This window comes from Ruditapes philippinarum, unplaced genomic scaffold, assembly GCF_026571515.1.
Source record: "Ruditapes philippinarum isolate M1 unplaced genomic scaffold, ASM2657151v2 ctg136_1_1_1_1, whole genome shotgun sequence".
NCBI classification, from domain to species: Eukaryota; Metazoa; Mollusca; class Bivalvia; order Venerida; family Veneridae; genus Ruditapes; species Ruditapes philippinarum.
In genome coordinates this window covers 265,984-288,853 of record NW_026861872.1, presented here as the reverse complement: position 1 = coordinate 288,853, position 22,870 = coordinate 265,984, and the positions used below count along the sequence as shown (strand labels likewise).

At 33.5% G+C, this 22,870-nt stretch overlaps 1 protein-coding gene across 6 annotated transcripts in view; it reads left to right on the top strand.

Moving 5' to 3' along the window:
- Nucleotides 1-4,280: 4,280 nt before the first annotated feature.
- The window catches only part of LOC132717207 (CREB-binding protein-like), a 28,980-nt gene continuing 10,390 nt past the window's right edge, over nucleotides 4,281-22,870 (top strand). For 2 of the 6 annotated variants that reach the window (XM_060700633.1, XM_060700631.1), the window contains exons 1-16: nucleotides 4,281-5,032; nucleotides 6,035-6,220; nucleotides 8,489-8,750; nucleotides 9,361-9,507; nucleotides 11,238-11,435; nucleotides 11,671-11,875; nucleotides 12,930-13,047; nucleotides 13,345-13,483; nucleotides 13,850-13,998; nucleotides 14,387-14,758; nucleotides 15,061-15,306; nucleotides 16,000-16,189; nucleotides 16,766-16,884; nucleotides 21,026-21,196; nucleotides 21,984-22,141; nucleotides 22,697-22,801. In XM_060700633.1, coding sequence (XP_060556616.1) covers nucleotides 4,322-5,032; nucleotides 6,035-6,220; nucleotides 8,489-8,750; nucleotides 9,361-9,507; nucleotides 11,238-11,435; nucleotides 11,671-11,875; nucleotides 12,930-13,047; nucleotides 13,345-13,483; nucleotides 13,850-13,998; nucleotides 14,387-14,758; nucleotides 15,061-15,306; nucleotides 16,000-16,189; nucleotides 16,766-16,884; nucleotides 21,026-21,196; nucleotides 21,984-22,141; nucleotides 22,697-22,801 — 3,476 coding nt within the window. In that variant the 5' untranslated portion in view covers nucleotides 4,281-4,321. The remainder of the gene's footprint in view (nucleotides 5,033-6,034; nucleotides 6,221-8,488; nucleotides 8,751-9,360; nucleotides 9,508-11,237; nucleotides 11,436-11,670; nucleotides 11,876-12,929; nucleotides 13,048-13,344; nucleotides 13,484-13,849; nucleotides 13,999-14,386; nucleotides 14,759-15,060; nucleotides 15,307-15,999; nucleotides 16,190-16,765; nucleotides 16,885-21,025; nucleotides 21,197-21,983; nucleotides 22,142-22,696; nucleotides 22,802-22,870) is intronic. The other 4 variants (XM_060700636.1, XM_060700635.1, XM_060700634.1 and 1 more) reach the window with 4 other exon arrangements.

The following is a 22,870-nucleotide window of genomic DNA, read 5'->3' as shown; positions in this document are numbered from 1 at the left end:
TAGTTACTTTGGTGATTGTGGTAGTTATGATGACGGTAGTTACTTTGGTAATTGTGGTAGTTATGATGACGGTAATTGCTTTGGTGAATGTGGCGGTTATGATGACGGCAGTCACTTTGTTGATTGTGGCATTATAATGCCAGTAGTCACTTTGGTAATTGTTGCAGTAATCATGTCGGTAGTCACTTTGGTGATTGTGGTAGTTATGTCGACAGTAGTTACTTTGGTGATTGTGGCAGTTATAATGACGGAAGTCACTTTGGTAATTGTGGTGGTTATGATGACGGTAGTTACTTTGGTGAATGTGCCAGTGATGATGACGGTAGTCACTTTGGTGAATGTGGTAATTATGAGAACAATAGTTACTTTGATGATTGTGGCAGTTATGATGACGGTAGTCACTTTGGTTGATTGTGGTAGTTATGATGACGGTAGTCACTTTGGTAATTGTGGCAGTAATCATGACGGTAGTGACTTTGGTGATTGTGGTAGTTATGATGACGGTAGTTACTTTGGTGACTGTGGTAGAAATGATGACGGTAGTCACTTTGGTGAATGTGCCAGTTATGAAGACAATCGCTACTTTGGTGATTGTGGCAGTTATTATGACGATAGTTATTTTGGGTAATTGGGGCAGATTATGATGACCTTTGGTGAACTTTTCTTAGTTACTCGGGTGTTTTGGCATTTTATCAAAAAAATGTAGGGTCTTTTTTGATGACGGAGTCACTTTGTTGATTGGGGATTATGATGAGCTAATTTCTTTGGTGAGTATGGTAGTTATGATGACGGGTGGTTTTTTGGGGGTTGGGGCAGTTATCTGACGGTATCACCTTTGTTATTGTGGTAGTTATGATAGGTTATTACTCTGGTGTTTATGTAGTTATATGCTTTTATTATTTGGTTTTTGGTATTTGTACGGTAGTTTAATTAGTTACATAATACGAGAAACGGTACATTGTCCTATATTATTGATCAAATAATTAAAATGATTTGAGATACATTTATATAAATGATTTATATTAATAACATAACTTCATCTGCAATCTGTAACGCATCCCTAGCACCGTTTTAAACATTAGCAAAATTAAAGTAATTCGATCAAAATATAGACGGACACGTACGGGTAAAACGACATGTAATTCAGTAAACTGTTTGATACCGTAACATATGACTGTAATTAACAAATATAGAACAAGAATCCATTAATTAAATTGCTCTTGCATAATTATAATTTCTACATGAGTCGATCTGTGGTCCAATGGTTTTGCGCTGGCCTATCATAATTCAGCGCTCGCATGTTCGATCTCGGCTAATCCACCTATTAGCAATAGATGAAACTCTTTAAGGGAATTGTTTTTATTGTGAAGAGGCAAATGCCATTTTAACATTATTTGATAACGGTTTAATAATGTATTAAACAAATGAGATCGCTGCTTATATATCACGAACGTAATTAATATAAGTGATATACGGTGATTTTAAATTATCAGAAAAGATATAGAAAAATATAATGACAGTGGTATTTTGACTTCCATAAAAAAAATCGCTAGAACTATATTAGTTGCCAAACAGCAGAATCTTGGGGCATTGCATGTTGATAAAAGGAGAGAAAAAAACACATTTATATTGGGTTAGGCACATTTGGATCCCGATGTACAGTATACTTAGTCGTCTATAGATATGCCTATAACTTTAAAAAGTTTTCAGAAATAACAAGTTATCGTGTTTTAAATAGAATAAGGATACCAACTTCTATCAAGGGACTTTCCTGTTGTTGTGCGCGTACAAGAGTTCAGACTTAATAAAACCTATATGATAGTAAAAATATTGATATATATCACCGTTGTTGATTTCGATTTAACAGAGACAAAGAGTACACAAGAAAAATAACAACTGTTAAAACTCATTGATGTTTTCTGCCTAAATATATGTAAAATAGATAGAAATTCTCATGCGGCCAATTTGCGAAGTTTCGCGTAAAAAGTCGATTGACTTCCGCTTTACATCGATAATGTCCGTAAAACACCGTGAATCTGATTTTTGCGGCCATTCAACCAATAGAATATCTTTTTGGTGTCACATGGTATGACGTTTAACTGAATAATTAATTTCCGTTAAAAGTATTGCTATTCGGTAATTTCCGGACCTTTTTGTGACAAGCGTAAAAGTTTTCATCAACAGCCGCCATCTTGGAAGGATTTGGTCGTGAAATTCTAATTTTTAAAGCTGAAAATACGAATTAATTTGGAAGGGAGTTCATTTTTGAGGCACTCAGTGGTTCGATGAAACTTTAATCAACAGTATAATTTGAAGAAAGTCGATCTTGGACGGATATTTATCGAGATGTGAGGATAATTCCAACCGAGAACCCCGGCTTTGTATCGTGAAGAGGAGTGCGATTATTTTGGAAATCCCGAACTCACTTTTTTGGATATTATGTCGTTTGAAATCTTAAGATCGATTCAAAATGGTTAAACACTAAATTAAATCTGTGCATTTCTAAAGATGGATTGAATAAAGTGTTTTTAAAAAGGATTAAACCACCAAAAAAAAAAAAATCCGACCTGGAGATGGGCCTCCGAACAAGAAAAAAAACTCGCCCCCACCAAAAAGGGAAATGAATAGGTTTTTATGATCAATCTTCATAATTATATTTTTTTTGTATTTCGCAATAATTTTTTTGTTGTCGCTGGAGCGCAATTTATGGGGTTTTTTTTGATTTTTTTTAACCCTGCAGAAACAAACCTCATTTTCATTTTTTATCCCTTTATTTAGAATATTTGATACTTACATTAAAATTAAATTAGGGGCATTTAAAAGAAAATTTTTTTCAGTTTTTTTTTCATTTTTCAGCAAAAATATCAAGGGATATGCAATAAACATTATTTTATTCCAGTTTCACTTTTGACATAAATTATGTTTGATTTTTTTAATGTGTAAAATGTCAGTAATCATTTTGTCTATAGCAATTTTTTACAACTGTAAGAAGAAAGTCAAGGCATTGTTCATTTAAATGAATGTGATTTCTTTTAATGTGTAACCTCTTATTACTTAAAACGTGAACAGAAATTGTGGCACGTCAAAAAATCATTGGTTTTAACGGGATTCGGTTTAAATTTCTGCCCTTTCCCCTCTTTTTTCAATCAGCATTCAATAACCCTTTTGTTTTGAGAATCATTTTTTTATGTGTTACATGTTAAAAATTTGGTTTTTATCTCTCCCTCGATTTTTAAAGTTCTGGGAATTTTCTTGGGGAAAAAAATAAAACTTTTAAGGGACAGATAAAACAATCAGATAGGTGGTTTCATGTTGGTATGACATTGTGCTAAAATTGTACAAGAAAATATATTACAAAATTTGCATCATGTTAAGACCATGTAAATATGAATGGGACTTTTAAAATCTTACTGCTTGTTCACTCACATAACTTTGTTATTAACACCAATATTTATGGAAAAAATCTTTCACAACGGCTGACAAGACGCATGCATGTTTTTGGAAAAGAAATTAATGCGACACTAATCTCAATTTGCTTGAACCATTACTCTGTCCCATTGTGACTGGCGGCATATTGGTGGCATATTTTTTGTTTGTGATACTAATTTGTTTCTTCTCAATAATTTTGAGATTTGAATTGTGAATTTCAATGCGCTTTTTGTTTAGAACAAGACTATTTGCGATATGATATAATTAATATCATAACCTTTCTAAGTGATTGATAATGGTTTGATTGTTGCATGTAGTAATGTTCTTATGAGTGAATAGTCGGACACAGAAATCTGAGACATTGTCCAATCAATTTTATCTTGTCTGTAAGATTACAAAATCATCAGAAAGCATATAGGGAAGATTCATACACTTATAAAGATTCTAATTGTGCTTTAAGAGGAGCGGTGGCTTATGGGTTAAAGGCTCTTCCTCTCAACCCAGGGATCATTGGTTTGAGCCCTAATTGGGTCACGACCATGTTTATTCATACTGGTCAGTTCCAGGAAGCAGAATCGAAAGTGATTATTATAAGTTGCAAGAACTTGTTTCGCTCTCAAGCTTGAATAAATATGTTTAAATCTAAACTGAAACCTAATTTTGCTTATTTCTGTTGTGTGCAGGAGATGATTTTTCTCTTAGTATGAAGTAAAGTATAACCCAATTCACTGCCTCCATTAGTATAGCTAGGATACGACTTTAAACTGGACCAGTAAAGCTAGAATATCAGTGAAAGCTCCACAACAGAGCTTTTATTTTTATTAAAAATAGAACTGAAGCAAAATAATGATTTATAATTTTGTACTTTGTAGAATTTAACTTCCTGCTGGACATGGCTACTGACCTGCCAGATGAGCTGATGACAACCAGTGACAATTCATCTGCAGTTTCTACACAGAATGGAACTGATCCAACACAGCATGTTGGAAATCAGGAAAGTGCAAGTCAAAGACATCAACATATTACACAGCTCTTGTCTAATGTGTCAACACCAGCAAGTAGTGCAAATAGCAGTATTGCTAATAGTGCAAACATAGGAATGAACAATGCTTTAAACAATGCAGTGAAAAGCCCCTTGTCAAATAGTTTACAATCACCTCCACATGGACTTGTGCAAAACAAGCCAGGACCACCCGCATCATCTCATTATCCATCAGACAGTAATACATTTGTGTCAAGTAGTGCATCATTCTCATTAGCCAACTCAACATCATCATCCATGTCAATGCCTAGTTCAATGTCTAATATGCCGGGAAATATGAATATGAACACAATCTCGCAATTAAGTGTTAACAATATTCCCCATCCACCAAATCAAATGATAAATGGACCCCAATATGCCATGAATGGTGCAGGTGGGGGTGTACGGCAGCCACAAGTGAGGGGAATGATGATGCAGAATCAAGGCATGCAGCCACAAAGCATGAACAATATGGGCATGTCTCAGCAGAATATGATCGGGGCTTTAAGCAATACCCAGATGTCACGGCAACCTATGGATCACGCTGGCATGATCCAAAGTTCACAACAACAAATGATGAAGGTAAACATTCTAAAAGGATAAAAACAAGCCTTTCTGTTCAATATAATTATCACCCATTTGACTTGTATTTTGGGTTGGTTTTTATCTAGGTCTTATATTCATTTGTATACTATATAGTACCTAGACTTTCTGTGAAAGTTAATATTTGATTCTCATAATCATTGCTGCATGATTGTTACTTTTAGAGGTAGAGATTACAATCCATTCTATGTTGTCTTTTTATTTTAAAGTTACTCTTGCAAATTGAATACCACAGCAATGCTGCTCTTAGATGTTTGAGCCTATGCCAGTTTTTATAAATATTAAAAGATATTTCTAGACAAAGAGGGGGGGGTATAAAATCAAATATTTCCAAATTTTTTAAGTTATTAATATTTATGACAACATATTTTATATTTAAGTGTATTTATCTTCTTTATTCTTTTAATTTTAAAATTATTTTAAGCTAACTTAATTTAGATCCTTGCCTTTAGAAAATGTAGATAAATTTTGATTCTTGTAATATAGTTGTTAACAAGAAAGATTTCTTGAATACCTGATCATTTGACAGAGTAAAGACTAATGAAGGGCATTTAATTTATTTATTACTCTCTACTCAGATATTCAGGAAATCTTTCAGCACTTTTATTTGTAGACCTATAATTGTGTTAGGTAGCTTGCTCAACTTAATCTTTGAAAGATCATATTTTAAAGTTTAAAACTTTAATATATTCTGAATAAGGGTGCAACTTATTGTGATGCTTATTTTATAAACTTAAATAATTAAACATGATTCTGTTATTTCGTGAAACCTGAATTATTAAGACAGGAATTATCCAAATATAATATTTATCATAAAGACTTGCAAACAACAATTTTTGTAGATTTTTTTTTGTAAGCAGTGAAAGTTATTAACTGTAAGGATTTATATATAGGGTGATATTAAGTTTAGCAAGCTGAAGTTTTAGCCTTTAATTGTAGTAGTTTTTGTTTTCCATCTATATCCATGGTGTCTTATTTCAGCCTAATGGACCACTGGGTGGAGGTGGCGGGTTCCCCAGCTATAATCAGGTACAGGGTACAGGGCATCAGCTACCAGTGCCCACGTCTAACTACAATACAAACACAAACAACAACAATCCCTCTACCGTACTCTCGTCTATGTCCTCTCCACCACCGCACAGCATGCCTGCCCATAACCCTAACACTGTAAGTACTAGCTTGCCTCACCCTCACCTTGCACTGCTTTATCTTTAAGTGTTTGCGAACTGTTAATTATGCTTTTTATAAGCTCTTCTTTAATTGTATGTTCTTCTCTCAAGTAGATGAAGGTTAAATGTATACTGGAAACAAAACTTCTTAGAATAAAGATAAATTTATGAATAAAAATTTTGATGAATAATTTAGGAAAAATAATGAATTTTTTTCAGTTTTTTCAGACTGATAATTAGTTGCCACAGCATCATAATTTGTACTGCCTGTCACTTATTAAATTATTTTTGTTTTGCATGCAGTAGATAATTTATTTATACATATTTTTTTGTTCATTTGTATTCCTAAATTTTCTTTCGAGATGTAATTTTATCACATTTGCTATTCTTTTTTCTTGCTTTGTTGACTTCATGTTTAAACACATTTTGAACTAACTGTATTGTTTTTGCTATAAAACTAACTGTATTCATAAACATACATATTAAATCCATATATGCTATAGTATAATTAATTGTCCGCTGAACATAATGAAGTATAAGAGTCTGTGTACTCTTCTAAGTTCTACATAAAGCCGCATTCAGATTTCTGATTAAAGTTTAAATGTATTAAAATGTTTTTTTCTTAACCTAGATTATTTTCTATGAATTTAATGTCAAACCTTATGTCAAGAATTATTTCCCCATTTGAACAGCTTTTGTTTACTTTTACTAAAATGGTTTTGTTCTCATACTTCAAAATTTATATATATGTTCCTTATTTACACACACAATTGTGTATGACAACTGGACAAGGATCTGAATTCTAAATCACCTATATTTCAAGTATTGTCTTCACTTTGGACTGAGACAACATATGAGCCGCGTCACAACAAAACCAACTTAATGGGTTTGCGACCAGCATGGATCCAGACCAGCCTGCGCATTCGCGCAGTCTGATCAGGATCTATGCTGTTCGCTTACAGACCCTATAACAAGTAGACAAACTGATAGCGAACAGCATGGATCCTGATCAGACTGCGCGGACGCGCAGGCTGGTCTAAATCCATGCTGGTCGCAAACCCATTATGTTGGTTTTGTCATGACGCGGCTCATATTTAGCTATGTAAGTTTGATGGAAAAGCAGAGCTATTGTCATGACCATCTCATGAAATTTTTATGGTCAATTTTTCCATCAGCATTTGTTAAAATTCGAGCCCTCATAGGAAACATGTATGACATGATTCAAAACTCTAGTAACAGCTGTATTTCAAGAGTTGTCTTCTCTTCAAATGTAGAATTTTGTTTAAAAAGTGTTACCTTTTGTCATTATTTTGTTCCTTTAGGGACATAACCTCAAACTTAAGGTTATTGTCTTTCAATAACAACACAGAAATTGATGTTAATTTTTTATTTATCACTTACTCTGATACTTAAATGTGGTATAAAAATTAAACATTTGAAAAGTTTGTGGTATAAAAATTAAACATTTGAAAAGTTTTATTTTCAAGAAATATATGTCATGATTGATTTTTTTTTCCATTTTTTTTCCGTGTCCAAAATTAGTTGAGCCTGCTGTCCTCTCTGGCAGCTCTTATTTCAAGATGCATTATGGTGTAGTTGAAATTGAGAAAACGATTATTACAACACGTTTTTACACTTTATAACATGGTGTGGCAAGCACAGACAAATAAGCTATAACTAAAATCAAATGACATTTTAATAATAAGTAGAGATATGAGAGCAAGAATCTGCATTATTCGATGATATATGTACATGGATTTCTCTTTAAAGTCTTCCCTTTAAAGCATTAGATTAAAATCTAATCTAATTATACATGCATGCATTTCAAAAATGTGCATCACTGTAGGAAAATGGCAGAAATTAAAAAAAGAATTACATTTCTAGTCAATTCCAAATAATCCAAAACCTGAGCATTGTTCTTAGCTAGATGCATAAATTATACAAATAAGTGTATGTTTTAATATTTTGTTAAGTTTTGTCATGACTGTACTTTTCATCATATGAAAAAATTGCAATGCGGTTTCAAATGTCAGAATTAGATAGGAATCTTGAAGTGAAATAATCTTATACTAATATTCAATCCTATTTGAGCAGACAAATTCATTGTTCCCATTGTGTCTAATTAATAAAGATGTGTATTTCACTTCTTTTGCAATACTTGATTGCACAACAATTTGTATTAAAGAAAGAGATCCGCTAATACTTACCAATATTTAAGAATATTTTACTTAGACTAAAGTTGGACATTATTTTTTTTCTTTTATAGCAACAGGTTCCACAAACTCAACCAGTGCCCCATACTGGTGTACCGGGTGCTCCAGGCGCTCCGGCTGCTGCCACTCAACCGCAGTCTGCAGACCCAGAGAAACGCAAATTGATACAACAGCAACTGGTGTTGTTGCTGCACGCCCATAAGTGTCAGCGTCGAGAACAGAATAATGGGGAAGCTTGCTCTCTGCCACATTGTAGAACGATGAAGAATGTTTTAAATCACATGACCACTTGTAATGCTGGAAAATCTTGTCAAGGTATGAGTTCTCTTCTAAATTAAAATACTATACAGAACAGATTCAGTAACTGCAGTTATGTTCCTGTGTAACTTCCTGATTGGTAGACAAATATACATTATTAGTTATAAAGATTTTGTCAGGTTATATGGCCCTATATAAACAGTTGTTTGTAAATATAACCTGAGCGGCTAACCTGTAGTTATATTGCAAACAACTGTTCATATGCAGCCATATAACCGGTCAGGAATATTTATAATGAATTTGATACTGCAAACTTTCTTATTTTAGAGAAAAAGGTGAGATTTCTTCATGAATTGACAGCTGCTGCGTATATAAAACTGTATAAATGTCATGATAATGTAATGAAAAGCAACATTACAAATATGCAGTATTATAAATTGATTTGAGTTAGTTTCTTACTTGTTGAAAGTTATTTTTAATGCAAATCCTTAACACTTCATACTAACAGAAAGAAAACATAATGTGGTAAAAGGTTAAAAGCTTAAAAAATTTATGAATGCTAAGTGAATCTAGAAAGATGCTTATTAATAAAAATATGGCACCGCACTCATAAAAAGTTAATTGATTCAAACATATTATAATGAAGTATGTTATTTTGCTTCTTCAGTTGCACATTGTGCATCATCTAGACAGATCATTACACATTGGAAGAATTGTACACGGCAGGATTGTCCTGTATGTCTACCATTGAAACATGCATCTGATAGGCAGAAACAGCCAGGCGGTAAGCTGAATATTGCGTTTCCAAATGAAGGTATAAACAATTCATAATAGTTCCCTGTTGAATGTTTATGAGGATATTGGCTAAAGTTAGATAAGTGGATCATGGTAGCAAAAAATTACAGGGGCATCAAGGGCATTAACTTGTAGAACTTTTGTTCATCATCACACTGAATTTCAAGTGTCACTGGCTTAAAAAACCTACACTTAAATGATTTAGGTCATTCAGTGTCAAGAACAGATAAGGATGGCTGTTGTACTTGTTATTACTTTGTGTTGTTCAATTTTTGGTATATTTTTTGCTCACCTGTCACTTTGTGGCAGGGTGAGCTTTTGTGATCGCTTTTCGTCCGGCTTCCGTCCATCATCCGTAAACTTTTACCTTAAATGACATCTCCTCATAAACCACTAAGCCAATTTAATCCAAACTTCACAGGAATGTTCCTTTGGTGGTCACCTTTGAAAATTGTTCAAAGAATTTAATTCCATGCCGAACTCTGGTTGCCATGGCAACCAAAAGAAAAAAACTTTAAATATCTTTTTCTAAAAAACCCAAAGAGCTAGAGCTTAGATATTTGGCATGAAACATCTTCCAAGTTTGTTCAAATAAAAGCTCTGGGGTAAAAATTGGCCCCGCCCCAGCGGGTCATTGATTTTACCTATATGCATATAGTAAAAACTTAAAAAGTCTTATTTTAAAGAACCCAAAGAGCTAGAGCTAAGATATTTAGCATGAAACATCTTATGGGTGTCTATTAAGTTTGTTCAAATAAAAGCCCTGGGGTCAAAATTGGCCCCGCCCCAGGGGGTCATTGATTTTCTCTATGTGCATAATGTGAAAACTTAAAAATCTTCTGTTAAAAAACCCAAAGAGCTAGAGCTAAGATATTTAGCATGAAACATGTTCTAATGGATGTCTACTAAGTTTGTTCAAATAAGATCCCTGGGGGTCAAAATTGGCCCCGCCCGGGGGTCATTGATTTTCCTTGTATGTGTATAGCAAAAACTTAAAAAATCTTTTTTGAAAAAACTCAAATAGCTAGAGTTTAGATATTAAGCATGAAGCATCTTCTAGTGAGTGTCTACAAAGTTTGTTCAAATAAAAGCCCTGGGGTCAAAATTGGCCCCGCCCCGGGGGACATTGATTTTAACTATATGTGTTTAGAAAAAAACTTAAAAAATCTTCTTTTAAAAAACCCAACGACCTAGACCTTAGATGTTTAGCATGAAACATCTTCTAATGGGTGTCTACCAAGTTTGTTCAAATAAAAGCCCTGGGGTTCAAACTGGCCCCGCTTCGGGGGCCTATATACAGGTGAGCGACTTCAGGGCCATCGTGGCCCTCTTGTTTGCATTTGAAATTGTTTTTTAAAATATATATATAATTTCATTATGTTAATTGAGAAATCTTTTAGAATGCCTAAAATAATATAGTTGTAAGGTTGGAAAAGTCCACTTTTTTGTTTCTAATAGTTGAAGCAAATACAAAAAGTTGACATAACACTGTTTTTGCAATATAACTTTGAAAATTTTATTTATATTTCAAATTCATGAATTGAAACATCATATCTTTTATTGATAATTCATGCATATGGGATGGGATATTTTAGGCAAAGAGTGACAAATTTAATATATTTTGGACTGTATTCACATTTTCATTAGATTCAAATAATCTTCAATATTATTAAATAATCCAAAGTAGCAAAACTTAACAATTTCACATGGCTGCTTTTTCAGTTGTAAATATTTTAGTCTTACTTACAGCAGGTCCTCAACAGACAAATGCTACACCCAACACAGGGCCTCCAAGTGCTGTCAACTCTGTAGGACCCCCAGCAGTTCCTCCAGGAATGAATGATGCCCAGCTTCAGAAAGCTTATGCTGCCCTTGGGCTCCCGTATAATGGGAAACAGGCCTCTAGTCTTCAAGCCAATACCAACAGAGCTCCAGTTAACAGTCAAGGTAACCATATAATCTTAAAGCATTAAGACATCCCAACTTCATTGTGGATTATGTGCAGTTATGTTTAAAAATATTAACAAAAATTGAAAAATGCTTAATTATTTAAAACATAATTTAAAATATTGTTATTTCATTTATTTAAAATTTTTATAATGTTCACATTCTTCTATTTTCTTTTATTAGAAAACTGTATTTATCATGCATATGACAATTTTTTTCATGTATATACTTATAGTGAGTTTAGGACTTAACACTACTGGCCAAAGCCCAGCAAGTCAGTTACTGGGCAATCAGAACAACCCCATGAATTCTATATTAAACACAAGCAGTGCTCTGTCTGGTAATGATGGCTTACAAATAATAGCACAGACCAATAGAGGAACTAAAGAATGGCACCAGAGTGTAACACAAGATTTGAGAAACCATCTTGTTTATAAACTGTAAGTATAATAAATAACTGAAAGATTTCTATACTGATATTTTAAGTTATGTATAGACTAAGTATCTTTTGTTACCTCCCTTGATGTTTTATTAACATGCATGAAAATTGACAATATTATGACACTTCAAAAGAAAATATTGCAGACTTAAGTAAACAATCAAAAAAAGAAATAATCTTAGTTAGGAATTTACATAATCCTTTTGAAATTTTGTACATATAAAGCATACTCCACTGAGGTCCCAACAGCCTAAAAATTTAAAATGTAAATTTCTTGCGAAGAACAACTTGGCAACATAACGCAGAAAAATATGCAAAAGATAATTAAGACATCTACTCAGAAATAAATTGGAAATCGATTTTTATACTATTGATAGCCCAATTTGAGTGAAAAGCTTTGCAACACTTTTCAATTTTGGGTCAATTTTCACATTAAAAATAGTTATTCTGGAAAAACAGAGTGAGTGAATGACCTGAATTTTTGCACAAAAGTCTTAGTTGCATTAAATGAAACATTCAACTTTGAAAACATTCAACTTTGAAAAAAAAAATTCAGTCCGCTCATGTCAAAAAACCTAAGTGGAGTTTTAACCAACAGTATTTAATAGATAATAAAAGACAGTCATATTGATTAAAGTTGATTGTCAGTTACGAGGGTTTCTTCTTGTATTAACAGGACATTGAATTGGTGCTGATTTTAGAATATATTCTGCTTTAAATGTGTATAAAAATGTTCTCACAAAAATAGAATTTATTTTTATGTATTGAATATATTGATTTTCAATAAATATAGTTACAAAATGTAAAGAAAATAAATAAAAAACAACTTAAGAAAGCTCATTTTTTTAGACTTGCTGGTTTTAAGGAAGTTTTGTTTAACCAGTTATTGCCATCTTTGGCCTACACAAGTGTCCTGTTGCTTGTAAAGTGAAATTAGAATAAATAACTACAGTATCACATTGGTGTGAAATGTTACGTGAAAAATAAGACATGTAATTAACATACCTTCATACATGTAATTGCATATCTGATGAAATTGTTTATTGTACTTGTAGAGTTCAAGCCATTTTTCCTACTCCTGATCCAGCTGCTCTAAAAGATAGAAGGATGAATAATCTAGTAGCATATGCAAGAAAAGTAGAAGGGGATATGTATGAAACAGCTAATAGCAGGGTAAGTTATTAACATTAATCTTAAAGAGATGGGTGTTTTAATTCAAATCCAATATTTCTTACATCGTATTCAATACAGAAATAATTTTATAAACAATAGCAATACAGATAAAGGAAGACTTAAATATGTATTTAATCTAGTTAATGTTGTACATACAGTTTGTAAAAGGTTGTAGTTTTCAAGTGCATTAAAAGAAAAACAGTCTCTTAATTATATGCAACCTTACATCTCAAATAATATTCCTACTAACTTAAGCATATCAGTTCTCATTATACATTTTAAATATCTTTTTTGCAGGAGGAATACTACCACTTTTTAGCAGAAAAAATTTACAAAATCCAAAAAGAGCTTGAAGAAAAAAGAATTCAACGTCGAGAACAACAGAAACAACAGTTACCTGGCGACGCAACTGGTGCTGGCATCAGACCACAAACCAGTAAGTGTAATACTTTGATGCTGTCCTATATTGTTCATCTTTCATAACGCATCTGTTACTGATTTGTTTGACTACAGAACAGTTTGACAGTTAATTATATATAGTTGTTCGCTGTGGATTAACAGTATTTTCAAATATGAATTATGTAGAGTTTTACTGATTAACTCTGATCTTTCATAGCTCTATGAATTTTAAGGAAAGGCATATGTACTGTTGATATGTGCCTTTTATTTTCTCTTGCCTAGCACTGTTAAAACACACATAAACAGTTTTATTATTAAATCATTAAAAAATACTTTGTCTAACTTTGTGGTTAACATGCATTTGTAATAAGTATTACTTACTCTTAATTGTTGTATTTTACAGATGGTCCTATGTCAAATATTCTATCTACTATTGGTGTACAAGGGTCTGGCAATGACCCATTTGGAAATCAGCCAAATTTGGTGACTCCGAATGTAGGCCCAAGACTGCCAGGGATGGCTGCACCACATCCAAGGTCCACACCTCCTTTGGTATGTGTAATTCTTCTATAATATTACTATTAATTGACATATGACTAAAACAATCATGCTAAGGCATTACTATTTAAATGATGAATGCTTCATGTATGGTGTAGATCAAATGTAGTAATTTAACAGACTTTTTAACTCGAAATAAATCTTGAAAAAGAAAACAATAAAAAATGTTGTCACATCTTTGAGGACGCTTGTGCTTTATTATATCACGTCTGTTTTGTCATATTTGATATATTGATTCTAATTTGAAATTAACCACTGATTTAATAACAATTAGAAATTATCTAAGTATTAAGCAGACAAGTAACAATACAGTGTTGATTGTATATGATGATGTGTATAATTTTATAAGACATGTCCTGCAACAATTTCTTGTTTTTCATAGATGAATATGCCTGGAAATCCAAACCAAATGAATATGGGTTTGAACACTAATCAGTTTGACCAGCTTAATACACGTATGCCTGGTCATGTAATGAACCAGCAACAGTCACAACAACAGTTACAGCCTCATCTTCAGCAGCAACATCAGGCCACTAACCCAAACCTTATGGCCAACAAAGGACCACGTGGTATGTCATCGCCTCAGGTTCATCAACAAGGGGTGTTGGGATCTAGTCAGTCCCAGATTCAGCAGTCCCTTCCAGCCAGCAGTAACCTGGCATCAATGGCTAATCGTTCATCTACGGACACTCTTGTCTCATCAGTTCAGTCATCAATGGCAACATCTTCATCTATACAAACCAGTATTGGCATGGTGAGTTTTCTCTCTTCAGTATGATTGATATGCTGTACAAATGTTAAAATTGATGTAGTTGAACAAAGATGTGTGATTTATGTGAATAAAGCAAGTATGTTTTAGAATAAATAGGAAATATTACACAAGTGTGCTGTTTTGGGAAATCATGTATGTATATATATTAATATGGAATATTGTTGAAAATAACCATATTTTCATTAGTATAGTGACTGAATTTTCATTGGAAAACTTTAATGATTCTACAAATTCGTATGTAATGAATTTTATTGATTCAGAAAAGTAATGTTTTGTTTTATTAGGATCCATTGGCATCATTAAGTGGTCAGGATAAGAAGATCAAGTTAGAAGGCACAATGGATGTAACCACCCAGCCAAACACCTTATCTGAGGTGTTATCATCGCCTAACCCAGTTTCTTCGGAACAGGGACCTACCATGTCAACAACATCTGTAGTCACTTCATTATCATCTTCTGGTGCCATTACAAGCACAGCATCAAATGCCATGGACATCAAAACGGAAATAAAATCTGAAATAAAAACAGAGGTAAGGGCTTTGCCTCTTTTTGGAAGATTATAAACAAAAAAGCTTGACTTGGGGATTTTTTGTCTTTGTTGAAAAATGCTTTTAATAATGTCCAAAAGTATCTCTAGAGATATTGACTCCATATCCTTAAGCTTTGATTTATTTAGACTTCCATATTTTGTTTGTTACAATATGAAGGAAGTTTTACCTTTAATGTTAAAAGATTTCACAGGATGACCTGCAAACAGATTCAGTCGTTGTTTTTGCTGTTCTGGAAAAACAGTATGTTGTCACAATTCTCCGGGGAAAAAAAATCTAAGTTCAAGTAGCATTAGCAATTTTAAGGCAAGAGAAGTGGACACAAATAGCAATAGCTATGACGTAAGTCAGTCAGCCTGTTTCTACCATATCCTCTCTATAACACTTAAATCTTGGCTCAAATGTTCACATTAGTGAGGCGACATGTAGAACCTATGCCAAAGCTGTGCTGTCACAAGGTCAGTGTCACAGTTGGTCAGATGTTCATCTTGAGTAATATCACAAATATTTTTTAATGGACCTGTATATTGTGTGTGAAAGAGATATTAGAGGCTATTATTTCCTCTGTAAAATTTCTATTTTTTTAGATGGTGAACAAATATGGAATCCATTGGTTTCTTGCTATATTTTGAACATTTTAAACAAAGTGTTATTATATTGTCTGGTGTGTTGTAGGTAAAACAGGAGCCTGGAATGATGGATATCAAACAAGAGATTCCCAGTGTTGATTCAGGAGCTGTCACAACGCCTAAAGCAGAGCCAACAGATGGGAACGATGATGTCAAACCAAGTCCGATGGACACAAGTCAGACTAGCACAACACCAGTCCAGTCTCCTGCGCCTCAAAAACCTAGAGCAAGAAAAAGTATGATAGTTTTATGTCAGTTTGATTCTTTCCAGACGAGCATATCATTCTTCATTGAATTGAAAATTAAATATGCTTAGTTTAAAGAACTATAGTATATCTAAGCATATTTTATAATGAATTTAATCTTTATAAAGTTAAGTGTCCTGTTTTTGACTGAACTAACTCATTTAACTTCATTCAACTATGATATAATAAATAGAGGATATTGAATGAGTGTATGTTTAATACTTTATTTATTGAACGAGTTGAATAAAATCATATTATGCGAGCATAATAGTTTTATTCAAAAGTTCAATAAATTTAGTATTGAATCTACACGAATATAATATTCTATTTATCAGATATATAAAAAAAAGAACAGTAAACTGTTAAAAATAGCCATTTTAACTGATGGGCCTATAGTGTAACGCTAACATTAGCGCGCTTTAAGGCTATGTTTATATATAGTGCAAATGACATCTCATCAAAGTGTTATTACACTAGTGTTATATTGTTTTTATTAAATGGCTTTATTATACTCCTTCGCCGCGATTTATGTGATAAGATGTTTTATAAATTGTTTTATTTCTACAGTATTTAAACCTGATGAGTTGAGGCAGGCTTTGATGCCAACATTAGAGAAGTTATACAAACAAGATCCAGAGTCATTGCCATTCCGTCAACCAGTAGATCCTGTTGCCTTACATATACCTGTAAGTCACGTACATAAGTACATAGTTTTATATTTTGTTGCTTGTATATCATGTAGAGATTAACCAGGCTTTAACAATTTTGCCACAGCTTATAGTTGTTCTAGTTTTAATTTCTTAGTTTTCACTCACCTTAGCATTGTGATTGTGAAATGTCTGTCGTTTGTTGTTGTTTACAATCTCTTTAAACAACATTTACTCCCAAATCATGAGATTTTGAATAAACTTCACTGGCATGATCTGTAGGTGGTCTCCTTAGAATTTGATAAATAGTAAGTCTGATGCATGAATAGGTGCAAAAACTAGGCAAAAAATCTTATTTCAAGTATAAGACTATAAGTATTTGGTATGTTGATTTGTTCATTGGGTCTTTACAAAACTTATCAGTTATACCCTTAAAGACCTGAAATATTTAGCATGAAATAGCATAAAGGTCACTGCTAAAGTATATACATGTAGTTCCTTGTGTAAAATGGCCTACCTCAGGGTCACTTTTGCTTAGGCTTAGAATTACTTTTAACCAATTTTCTCTGCAGGTTCTAGATCAAGAGCTAAATATGTATTAACATGTCATTATCGACTGAGTTTCTAAAATTGTATAATAATGGGTCAGAAATTGTTCAGACTGCTGTAACATTTATCTCCTTTCATTTTTTCTCAGAGATAGTAATATTGAGCCTGTTGTTTAAAAGTCCTTTCTTTACCTTAGTGTTGTATTCTCTTAATACAAATTAACATCAGTGGGGATAAAAAAAGAAGACCAAATAAGGTTCATCAAACAGTTGCTTTGGTTATTTTGCTGGTAGCCAAGTTCCATTATTCACCTATTGTTACCATGATTATGTCCATTTGCGAAAAAAACAGATTTATTTTTTTGGCATTTATTTGTTATTATTGATGTAAATATAAATTTGAATGTAAGGTCTCCACTGTCCATTTAACAAGTCTGTGGTGGCTAATCCTATGTACTCAATAAAAATAAGTTTTATAATGTCTTATTGATTACAGAAGAAGGGAAAATTGATTTCGAGTGTCATTCAGGTGAGCGTCCACGGACCTTTTTTTTATATGTCATGAATGTATTGTCATAACTTTCAAGGTGTCCTATATGTCATATATAAGCACCTTCGTAACGGAGTTTAAGGACTCGGGGTACAAAATATTTTGAAGAGATGGGGATGTTTCTAATGTTGATGTTTTGTTGTTATTATTATGCCCCCATTTCGAAGAAAAGGGGGTATATTGCTTTGCACTTGTCGGTCCGTCGGTCCGTAGACCAAATGGTTTCCGAGTGATAACTAAAGAACCCTTAGGCCTAGGAACTTCAAACTTGGTATGGTGATTGGTCATGACAAGTAGATGACCCCTATTGATTTTGGGGTCAAGGGGTCAAAGGTCAAGGTCACATTGACCTTGTAAGGAAAAACGGTTTCCGATCAATAACTAAAGAACCTTAAGGCCTGAGGACTTCAAACTTGGTATGGTGATTGGTCATGGATCAGTAGATGACCCCTATTGATTTTGGGGTCAAGGGGTCAAAGGTCAAGGTCAACATTGACCTTGTAAGGTAAAACGGTTTCCGATCAATAACTAAAGAACCTGAAGGCCTAGGAACTTCAAACTTGGTATGGTGATTGGTCATGATTAGTAGATGACCCCTATTGATTTTGGGGTCAAGGGGTCAAAGGTCAATGTCACATTGACCTTGTAAGGAAAAACGGTTTCCGATCAATAACTAAAGAACCTTTAGGCCTAGGAGCTTCAACTTGGTATGGTGATTGGTCATGATCAGTAGATGACCCCTATTGATTTTGGGGTCAAGGGGTCAAAGGTCAAGGTCACATTGACCTTGTAAGGAAAAAACGGTTTCCGATCAATAACTAAAGAACTTTAAAGGCCTAGGAACTTCAAACTTGGTATGGTGATTGGTCATGATCAGTAGATGACCCCTATTGATTTTGGGGTCAAGGGGGTCGAAGGTCAAGGTCACATTGACCTTGTAAGCGAAAAACGGTTTCCGATCAATAACTAAAGAACTTTTAGGCCTAGGAACTTCAAAGTTGGTATGGAGATTGGTTATGACCAGCAGATGACCCCTATTGATTTTGGGGTTAAGGGGTCAAAGGTCAAGGTCACATTGACCTCTTGGGTAAAAACGGTTTCCGATCAATAACAAAAGAACCCTTAGGCCTAGGGACTTCAAACTTGATATGGTGATAGGTCATGATCAGTAGATGACCCCTATTGATTTTGGGGTCAAAGGTCAAGGTCACATTGACCTCTTAGGTAAAAACGGTTTCCTATCAATAACTAAAGAACCCTAAGGCCTAGGAACTTCAAACTTGGTATGGTGATTGGTCATGACCAGCAGATGACCCCTATTGATATTGGGGTTAAGGGGTCAAAGGTCAAGGTCACATTGACCTTGTAAGCGAAAACGGTTTCCGATCAATAACTAAAGAACTTTTAGGCCTAGTAACTTCAAAGTTGGTATGGTGATTGGTCATGACCTGCAGATGACCTTTTGATTTTGGGGTCAAGGGGTCAAAGGTCAAGGTCACATTGACCTTGTAGGTAAAAACGGTTTCCGATCAATTAACTAAAAACGCTTAGGCCTAGGAACTTCAACTTTAGTATAATGATTGTTCGTGACCAGCAGATGACCCCTATTGAGTTTTGGGTCAAGGGTCAAAGATCAAGGTCACATTGACCTTGTAAGTAAAAACGGTTTCTGATCAATAACTTAAGAACGCTTAGGGCCTAGAACTTCAAACTTGGCATGGTGATTTGTCATGACCAGCAGATTACCCCTATTGGATTTTTGAGATCAAGGGGTCAAAGGTCAAGGTCACATTGACATTGTAAGTAAAAACTATTTCTGATCAATAATTAAAGAACGCTTCGGCCTAGGAACTTCAAACTTGGTATGGTGATTGGTCATGAGCAGCAGATGACCCCTATTGATTTTAGGGTCAAAGGTCCTCAAGGTCACATTGACGATGTATGTTAAAAACGGTTTCCAATCAATAACTAAAGAACCCTTAGGCCTAGGAACTTCAAAACTTGGTATGGTGATTGGTTCATGACCAGCAGATGACCTATTGATTTTGGGGGTCAAGTGGTCAAAGGTCAAGGTCACATTGACCTTGTAGGTAAAAACGGTTTCTGATCAATTAACTAAAAACGCTTAGGCCTAGGAACTTCAAACTTTGTATGATGATTGGTCGTGACCAGCAGATGACCCCTATTGAGTTTTGGGTCAAGGGTCAAAGGTTAAGGTCATGACCAGTAGATACTTGATAACCCTTATTAATTGTTTGATCACTGGGTCAGAAGTCATGCATAATAACCTTATAACATGACTTATTGGCTGCTGATAGGGGGCATACATGTTTTACAAACATATCTTGTTTTGAAAGTAGTACCTATCCATAAAATCCTAACATGCCATGCACCAATACAGACTATTTCCTCTTGCACTTTCATCTGTTTAACTAACATACCTTTTCCATTTCTAAATATTGCCCTTTGCCTTTGAAAATAAGTTATGTATGGTCTTTCCTCACCATATATGATCTGTCAAAGTGTATTTTTCAAAAGAAATGATGGGTGCTGAAATTGTTTTTAATAATGGAGAGTATATGTTAAAAGATAAGAGTTAAGGGAAAATGCTAGTGTCATTATTATAGTACAATGCATGTTTGTTTCCAGTAAAAGTTTCAAGCTAGTTATGTATTTCACTCTCCTCATGTATAATTGTTTATCTTTAAATAATATGTAGTTACTGCAGCAACATATGCCATACATATTTAAACATTTTTTTTATCAGCAATCTAATTATTTCCAAATTTGAACATACATGTAGTTGTAGTCTTCTGTCAGATTTCTTGTATTTTTCGTTATAATCTGAAATATTTTCTGATTTCTCTTTGCTTTCCTATTTAGGAAGGTTTTTTTTTCCGGATAATGATAACATTTGGTGTTTGTACAGTTCTACATTTTATCAATTGAAATGCATATTAAGAATTTGAGAATTTATACCTTCAAATATCTAGTATAAAGTATGACCTTATTTGAAATTAATTGGTCATAATACCTTATGATCACAAGATTTTATGGCATTCCAAATTGTTGTGTATTTCAGGATTACTATGAAATAGTTAGAAAGCCAATGGATCTATCTACAATTAAACGTAAGCTGGATACGGGACAGTACAAGGATCCATGGGAGTACGTAGATGATGTCTGGCTAATGTTTGACAATGCATGGGTATACAACAAAAAGTCATCACGAGTTTATAAATATTGCACTAAGGTTTGTAACATTTTTCTTATTGGAAAAAACTTTCCTTTTGTGACAAGTTCTAAATTAATCTAATTAAATAATAAAAAAAACCTAAAAATAAATGGCCCATACCAGAGTAGTATTTTAATTTTTATTTTGCTCTACTGATTACTGTCTAACAAAGACCTTCAATATAATTGAAAATATAAGATTACATCATTGACATCATAATCACATGTACAAAATATGGTAGATGATGGTCACATGAATAAGGTTGTTGACCTTGAAGCCAGTTGCCCTAAACAGCTGTGGGTTTGAATCCTGTCAGGGACTTTTGATTTTTACATTTAAGCAAACTATCCTGCAAGCTTGCAGAATGTTGGTGGTTCTACTTTTGTGCCTGAAAAAAGGCACAGAAAGGCACCTGAGTACTTCCTCCACCTCTTTACTCTTTACTTGAAAGTCCCCATATGACCTCTACTGTGTTGTTGTAACATATAACTCGGGGGAAAAAATCAATCTAACTCCTTGGATAAACCAGGATATTTTTAAACAAAGGCAAATGCAAGAAACAATTAAGTTTGCATGTATTGTTAATTGACCTTCAAATGTTTCATGTTCCTAGATATAATCAATGATTTACTGTTGTGGTCATCTTATTATTGATGCTTTAAATGAATTTATAGCTGAAAACATACCAATGTTTATCCAATTAATATTTGTCACAATTTGTAAGCCCCCTTTGTTTCTTATTTTCATGTTATACATAAGATAAAAGAGCAAAGTATATCAATAGTTATAACATTTGATTTGACAGTTATCAGAAGTATTTGAGCAGGAGATCAACAGTGTAATGGTGTCACTGGGCTACTGTTGTGGTATTAAGCTGTCATTTAGTCCGCAGGTGCTCTGTTGCTATGGTAAACAACTGTGCACTATTGCAAGAGAAGCAGTATATTACAGTTATCAAAACAAGTAAGATTTCATCAAATTTAGTATTGTGTATTTGTCACTAATTTTAGATGATATTTGATCGTTTTAGAGTGAGTAACTTTATATTTTAAGCTTTTGTAAACCAAGGATGGGAATAAACAATTTCTTCCATGAGTTTCTTTTCCCTTTCAAGCAAATTTCACAGCTAATTGTAACAGCGCCGAGGCACATGCATTCAGCCATTGTCTGGATTTTGTGATTTGATTGTTCTTAACAGAATTATGACATGTTTATTTTTTTCTCACATGATTATGTAGTATTGGCAGAAATGCTGTGACAACTATATTATCTTAAAATTGTTTGAAATATGTTAACTTTCAAATGGTTCTTTTTTTAGAGGTATGTGTTATATTATTTTTCTGAACAAATCTTAATTTAACTTGTTTAAATTAGCATATGAATGAAAACCATACTTTAAAAATTTAACCATAAGCATTTGTATGTCAAACTATTATTTTAACTGGTTTGTCAGTATTATTAGAAAAGTTACTGTTCAGAGATTGAAAGCTATGTTCACATTATCTCATGACTTTACAGGAAAAAGGAACTTTTGTCTGATAAATACACGTACTGCGAGAAGTGCTTTCTAGAGATACAGGGTGATCAAGTTGAACTTGTTGATGACCCAACTCAGCCTACTGTGTAAGTGTAGTTTTTATCCTTCTATAAAAATGTATCATTTGGGGAAACATTGGGATAGGTACAGGTAAA